This window comes from Sinocyclocheilus rhinocerous, unplaced genomic scaffold, assembly GCF_001515625.1.
Source record: "Sinocyclocheilus rhinocerous isolate Xijiao unplaced genomic scaffold, SAMN03320098_v1.1 scaffold576, whole genome shotgun sequence".
Lineage (NCBI taxonomy): Eukaryota > Metazoa > Chordata > Actinopteri > Cypriniformes > Cyprinidae > Sinocyclocheilus > Sinocyclocheilus rhinocerous.
In genome coordinates this window covers 2,695,782-2,703,245 of record NW_015662167.1, presented here as the reverse complement: position 1 = coordinate 2,703,245, position 7,464 = coordinate 2,695,782, and the positions used below count along the sequence as shown (strand labels likewise).

The window sequence follows — 7,464 nt, the reverse complement described above, 5'->3', positions numbered from 1 at the left end:
CCATACCATATAGTCGTGGCCACATAACCACCTCGGGAGTGCATTATTTCTCTAATAATTTTAACGGCCTGGAGTCCCAACCACACATCAAGACATTGTTCAGATCATTTGTTTCAAGACATTTGACATGTTTCCGTCCTGAAATCTCGTGTGCGTTGAACTAATTTCCACCCAAACCTTCCGTTGCAAATTCCAAAATAGAACGAGCCGTTTTAGGTAGGCGTGGTTGACTCTTAACTTTTATAAAGAATATCTCTTTGGATTTGAGACTTTAGTCTTTGCAACTTTACAGATCTTCTTTATGCACCAAGAGCTTGTTACACTCCAAAGAGAAAGGAAAACTTGAAATCGCATCATATGACCCCTAAGTGAACAGAGCCTAGATGCATTTGAATGAGGAGAAGACAGGATCACAAATCACTGCATTACTGCTGGCAGCAAAAACATTCAGATGTAAAAGAGGATTTCAACAAAGTGCTAAAGTTCTCACTATAGCAAGACAACACATGCACATACACACATATTAGCACTAGCATCTTTTCATCCCAACCAAATAGGAGACCAGTGTTTTTTCTTGTAGTTTGATTTTGATTCATATTCTTGATTTCCTCCACAAATTCCATTTTTGATCATTCTGACTGCTGATAGTCTGTTTAAAATGGTGCATTCTTGCGATTAGGATATTATGCTTATAATGGAGCTCAATCTTAGAGCGAGAGAACACAGATGCTCCGACTTTCAAAATAAAAATTGGTTCACATATTCCAGCTGGAATTACATCAAATACTCTCCTTTAATAACTGCCTTGGTTCAAGGAGAAACTGATCAATAAAACTTCATGGCAGACAGTCCATGAGCCCTTAAGTGCATGTTTAACTCCCCTGTCCTGTGTTTTATCTTTAAAAACTTCTATATAGTCATGCTTTGGATTTTGCCATGGCTTAACGGGGCTAAAGCAGTTTTTCCCCCCATCTTTTTAGTCACAAAAAAAAGCATGGTTCCTAATAAAAAAAAAAAAACATGGTTCCTAATAAAAAGTTTCCATTGGACGATGCTTATCTCCATTGCATAGATTCATGACCGGCGGGTGAGATGCATCATGCAACACAAACAGTCTAGGCTGCTACCTCTGAACCTCTGACTTTAAATTCAGTGCACATGTTGGTAATGCCGGTTTGCACAAAACGATAAACCGCTTTCCTGCCAAACATATTATCAGTACAGTGTGCCTCCACTTTCCCTGATTATCATACTCATGCAATGCAGAAAGGCAAACTGTTGAGAGCTCCAAGTGTTTCTATCCGGTGAGAGCTGCTTATTTTGAGTAATGGCCAACTGGCATCCTGCAAGATAACTAATTCCTCTCCTTATCTAACTAATTGTGAAATGTTGCCTTTTGGTTGAAGTAGCCTTGTCACAGTGATCTGGACTGACCCTTCCAGTTTTAAGATTTAACTCTTTACTATTATCAGGGAATCCATTTGACTGAGAGGGTAAGCGTTACAAGCATTACTTTAGAGCTTCTTGTCTTGGTCACAACAAAAATAGCAGTTCACTAATCTTACAGAGACAAGCGGTGACCGTACCTAAACAATGAAAGCTAGACAAGACAAATCGGTCTGATCTTGGCAGCCAAACAGTAACTAAACAATAAGAAATGATAACGGATTGAGTTATTCGATGCTGTTCAAAAGGTTACATCTATCAATGTTATGCAAACAACAGTTCTAAAAAAACAAGAAACAGGAGAATAAAAGAAACTTCTGGATTAAAACTGAAAACCCTACACGGTTGAATGTCATTAAAACATGTCCAGGTCATATTTCACTCCAAAATCAAATCAAATAAATTATTGTACCAAAAGAAAATAAAGCCTGTTTATCAAGAATGTTTGCATTGTGACATTATTTTCATGACAATTAAACATACTCATACTCCAAATTCTCATTACTGTAATGCTTCCAGATGTTTTACAGTTGAGTTTATTTCAATAGTGATTCTCTTCAGGTTCTCATTGTTATAACACAATCATTTATTTTACTGTCTTGCAGTGAGAAACATCAGCATTTAAAGGTACTAAAAGAAATACCACTACGATAAAATTTTTAAATACTTTACAATTTAAATAATGTATATGTAATATATATTATAGCATGTAATAATATAAAGGCTAAATTATTTCTTGCAATGAAATATGACCTTGGCATGTTCTTGTCATATTCACCCACTGTATTGGATTTACTGTCATAGTACAATATATTATTATAACAGCCAAAAAATGTTCACTATTATAGTTTGGCCTCACCATCTGAAAATATAAAAAATCTGAAGCCAGTGATTTCGTCACGCGATATTTAGAAGGCCCTGGAATATATTGAGTTACCTTGGTGCCTCATTCAATGGCCCAATTAAATATTTCTGTTCCAGTTCAAGTCAAGACGAATTATGCAGACAAAACCTATAAACACCTTTTGGTTCAAAGTCACAAGCCATTTTCCAGTCAATGGTGTGTTTATAGCTAGCAATGTTTTCTGCTAATTGAAGCTTTGAGCGTGATAAACGACACAAGGGTGTTAGGTGGTGAGTGAGTGAATATGATGACTGAGCCAGGAGGATGTTCCCAGCGGGTGCGGTGTTTGGCTTCACGATCCAGACGGCCCCCCTGAGTTGAATATTTATGCTCCAGCTCACAATTCCAGGGACTAGCAAGAGTCCTTACCATTTACATGTTGAAATCAAACATGACAGCAAACAGTTTTCCTAAGCACTAGGTGATACCAGAAATACTTTAATTGGTACCCTGCCATGTGATCTGTGAAAACAAGCCACCGTAGACATCTCGAGAGGGGCCTGTTTGTTTTGTCTTGTCGTACCGCAGGGTGCAAGGCCCGGTGTGTTCCCCGGCAATGTATTACAGTTATCTTTACACAGCTGTGATTGTCTATGGCACGTTGCCAAGCATTTAAAGAGTTTATGGTACCAGGTGAATGTCAACTATAAATCACATTAGCATTAATTATGCACTAAAACTCTTCAGCATAACAGTTCAGCACTCGAAACACTGAATAAATGACATGCATTGCTTGTTAACTCACCCTCCTCCAATCTAGAAAGAGCTCTGAGGGTGTTGTCTGCCTCTTCCTCCTCCTCTCTGAAGTTAAACAGACTGTGGGACTGATTGCTTGAAGGTGGGCTGGTTGGACTGAACTCAGCTGGAGAGAACAACTGCCACTGATGTTTCCCTTCAAACTCTGTGTTGTGTTCTCCTAGGGTCTGCACATGTTCTGCTTCAGGTTTTTGGCGCTCAAGGGGTTTTATGTGTTCAACAAGATGTTGTTTGTGGTCTACAGAAGGTTCTCTGTGGTCCACTGAGAGCCTTTTGTGTTCCTCTTCAAGTTCTGCTTCTGATTTTCCATGTTCTGTCAAAGTTTTGGTAGGGATGGTCACACTTTGCTTAACAGGACTTGGACTGCTTAGGATATGTTCATTCTGAATGCCATCAATGCTAGTAGTTTCATTCAAAACAGCTGCTTTTTCCTTACTAGACCCTCTTGATATGGTTTCTTCTTGTTTGGAGCCATCTGTTTCCACAGTATTGGGGATAATGTCAAGTGAATGAATTTGACTCTCGGATACACCATCCAAAACGGTCTGCGATGAAGTTGTGGTTTCCTGAAGCAGAGATGTAGTTTGCTCAACAGCCATCGGAGAGTCAGTAACCATTTCACTATATGTATTGTGTTCCTGTGAGGTATATGTATCCCCATCAGTAGTTTCCGAAGGAAATTCAAGCTGTTCATCATCTGTTAGGGCCTCTTGATTGGAGTCGTCTTTATAAAGACTAAAGCTCTGGATCTCTGAGGTATCTTTATGAGTGACGAATCCCACTCTGTTTGTAGTTTCCACAGGAAGGATGAATCGTTCCCGGTCTGTTTTATATTTCAGAGGGCTGAATAGCTCGTTTTTTGGTTTGTCGTTATGAATGCCGACTCTCATCCTGTCAGTAATGTCCTTATGGAAAAGAAACTGCGGCCTGTCTGTTGTGGACTTACGAATACCAAACATCTCTCTCAGCTCTTGCTTGGCTCCCCTGTGCACACCCTGGCGGGGGGTAAAATTATCTGAACGAGACAGAGATGATGGATGACTCTGTGGGAGCAGCAAAATCATGCAGAGATGGAGCTAAGGAATCAGTGGTTGAATAATCATAGTCTTCTTCATTCTCTTCCTTCTCATCTACGTTTCTCATACGTAGCTTAAAAGTACGATTACTATCGCTGTGTAAGGAAAAGTGTTTGTTAAAGGGACCTCTGGAGCCTTGAGGGTTAAAAATGTGTTGTATCGGGTCTCGGTATCGTCTCTCTGATGTGCTGTCCTCAGCTGTTGTGGTTAGCATGGGTTTTGAAGCGTGATTTGGGTCGCAGTTTGGAACCGGATAGCACATTAGGTCTCCGCCTTCATTTGGGCAGTGACATACTTGGCAAGGGTCAATTTGGAATGAGTGTCCGGCTTCGTACTTCTGCCCCTCGTGAACGCATCCAACTCGCTCGCACTGAATGCACCCGTCCGACGGTTCCGACAATGCTATGCAGTTGGCCGGAAGCTCAGGGCATGGTATAAAATGGCAGCTGATCCGTCCACCTCCTTGAGGACAGGAACATTCAGTACTTCCAAAGTCCACAAAGTACGACTCACCTTCTGGAACCTTGCCGGTTCTGAAGCCAGCACTGATGCAGTCGTAATACTGGTAACCCTCACACATGCAGCCCGTTTGCATGCAGGTAGCACAACACGCTCCAGTGTCCAAAACCTCTTCGATGCAATTGCGCAATTCAGGGCAACTCACCCCGGTGCAATCCCTTTGACAAAGGCAGCTGGTTATACTTAGCAAAAACACCAAGTTCAAGAGGCCACGGGCCATTTTGACTTGGTACCTGCTGATAAATGTCTCCAGCACAGTCCAACCTCTCAAGATCCCAAACAGTCAGCTCTCCTCTTGTGAACTGCAAGCAGTCAGTGAAACCTTGAGAGAGAGATGCAAGTTAGAGAGCACTCTGAAAATTTCCTGTGGAGTTCTTCCAGCCAGCCCAAACTCAGTGTGTAAAACCCAACATCTGGCTTCACAGTTGAGCTCACCCTTCTAAGACCATCCCACATTTTAAAATCACAGGGTTGTCCAAACCTGATCTCATGAGCAAGTTTCCCCTTAATCATGAAGCACCAGCATTCAAGCTCATTACCATTAAGCGACCGCCACACGAACAGTGTATTCAGCGGCATAAAATTTGTAATATTCCATTTGATGGGTCTTAAAAGCCTTACCACACCTTACAATTTCTCTGTTATTTTTTATTGCTTTTTCTGATTTGTTTGACATTTATGGGACAACTGTGATTTGCCTCAGTTAGTGCAGGTCTGTAATGAAGGAAGTCATACTGAACTCTCATTTGCAAATAGCAAAGCCATCTGAAAGGACTCAAATTGAGGCATTCAGTGCAGACACAAAGCCATTTTTGTAGTTGATGAGGTGTTTTGTGGGTTAAACATAGAGGGGATTTAAAATAATTCAGCAAAGCTGTGTTTTTCTGTAGTAGCGATGACTACAGCAGACTACAGCAGTACAAGACTTGTTTCTAGCGTTGTAAGCCATTTGTATTGAATTGCTTTCCATTCAGCAGCTGAGGAACACGTTCTGTTTACTTTGGAAAACCATTGGAGTCCCGAGGCCCTGAATGTTTAGATTTCATGGCAGATGAAAGGAACTGCTTTAATTGTTTCCAAAAAAACACCATTAACCTTAATATCTTAAAGTCTGGGCAAAGTATTTGTCTCTACTACACGCCAACATGCCATTTGCAAGGTCTAGTCTACCTTTGATTTATAAAAACAGGTCTGGCTGATTCTATAACCTGTATGAAGAGTTAAAGGGAGCGTTGTTTTAAACCCTGTTTGATGTTCTTTGTTCTGCGGGACACAAAAAGTGAAATTTAAAGGATGTTAATGAATGATGATGACTAGAGATGTCAAGCTTCTAAAAAGATGATAATTTACCATAAAGCTACAGTACAGTTGTTATGGACTACAAAATTTGGTATCTCCCCTAGCTCCCCTATCTCTTTCATTAAAGTAGCAATGTCTGATTCATAATGAGTAACATGAGTCTGATCGTTTAAAAAAAAAAATCAATAAAAAAAAAATTTGAGCGATTTGTTCATGAATCAGATTGATCTGTTCTCAAGTTCAACTCACTACAACGGTGCAATGCTGTGGTTAACAGTTTACTGTTTGGAAAGATTATTGAAAGACAACATAAATTTAGGCTCTGTTTCTAAAACAAGCACCATATGACCTAAAAAAAATAGTACACCAGACACACTTTAGTTAAATTTTTATGGTAAATATATTAGTCTTCAAAATTTGTATATTTATCTTTCTACAGAAGAAACACAGTCCGGTTTGGAGTGACATGAGGGTGAGTAAATAATGAAATAATTTTTATGTTTAGGGAGAACTATCCCTGCAGTCTATAGAAATTAGACCAAAACTATTATAACTTTTTTTAGATTAAATTATTGAATATGTGTATTTTATCATTTTAAACATACAAAATGGTAAGAGGCTAATTAAATTAAAACTAACTACAACGAAGATGGCATGTGCCTCACAAACCTTGCAGATGCCTCTTATAAAAAATACTATGATAAACACAGTTTCCGCCAAAACCCGGTGAAAATTGGTTACTTGACAAAGGAAAATAAAAGATATATATGACAATTCTAAATAAATTATTGTTTTACAGTAGTAGCAATAACACAATAACGGACATTTTGGCGAAATCCGCGGTTACCATGGTAAATTATGATAAGTGCTGTCAGAGAATAACCAATGGATATGAAAGACACCTCAAGCGCGCGCTCAAGTACCAAAAGTAGCACCACCTCTATTTTTGTTCAACTTTTTAACTTAAAATTTTAAACTTTAAATAAACATTAAAAACAATGTTGTCGGTCGTCTAACTTTACAAATCTGCCACTGCAACATTAAACTTGTTTTGCAGAGCATAGATGTCTTATAATAAACGTGAGCAGCGCTCTTTTGCTGATGTTACAAAATAAAAAGCGTTAAAAACTGAGGTTTTACCTCGCTGGAGTGATGTTCTTTCGTGCGTCCATAGGTTAGAAGTTGCAGCCAACTAACTTGCCTTATCAAGCCTACACAGTGCAGCTTAGAGAGCGCTGAGAATTGTAAAGGGGAGGGACAAAGTTGGAGACCTCCAAACGTACGGTAGGCTACCTACTTTCTGAAGCAGCCCATTCATTCAACCTTAACCATAAGACCATTAACGATTAATCACTTGATAGTAGCTATTATATATTTAAAAAAATACCACGTTATTTACTGAAAACATGAAAATGCATTCATTTAATGTTAATTAGGCAATGTTAATATACATTTAGAATTAAT

At 39.2% G+C, this 7,464-nt stretch overlaps 1 protein-coding gene across 1 annotated transcript in view; it reads right to left on the bottom strand.

Annotated features, from left to right (window-relative positions):
• Nucleotides 1–7,208, bottom strand: part of LOC107727849 (fibulin-2-like) — an 82,238-nt gene extending 75,030 nt beyond the window's left edge. Inside the window, 3 exon segments of the mRNA XM_016537867.1 lie at nucleotides 3,096–4,138; nucleotides 4,140–5,023; nucleotides 7,141–7,208. Of these exon segments, the coding sequence (XP_016393353.1) occupies nucleotides 3,096–4,138; nucleotides 4,140–4,921 (1,825 nt within the window). The 5' untranslated portion in view covers nucleotides 4,922–5,023; nucleotides 7,141–7,208.
• Nucleotides 7,209–7,464: the final 256 nt, after the last annotated feature.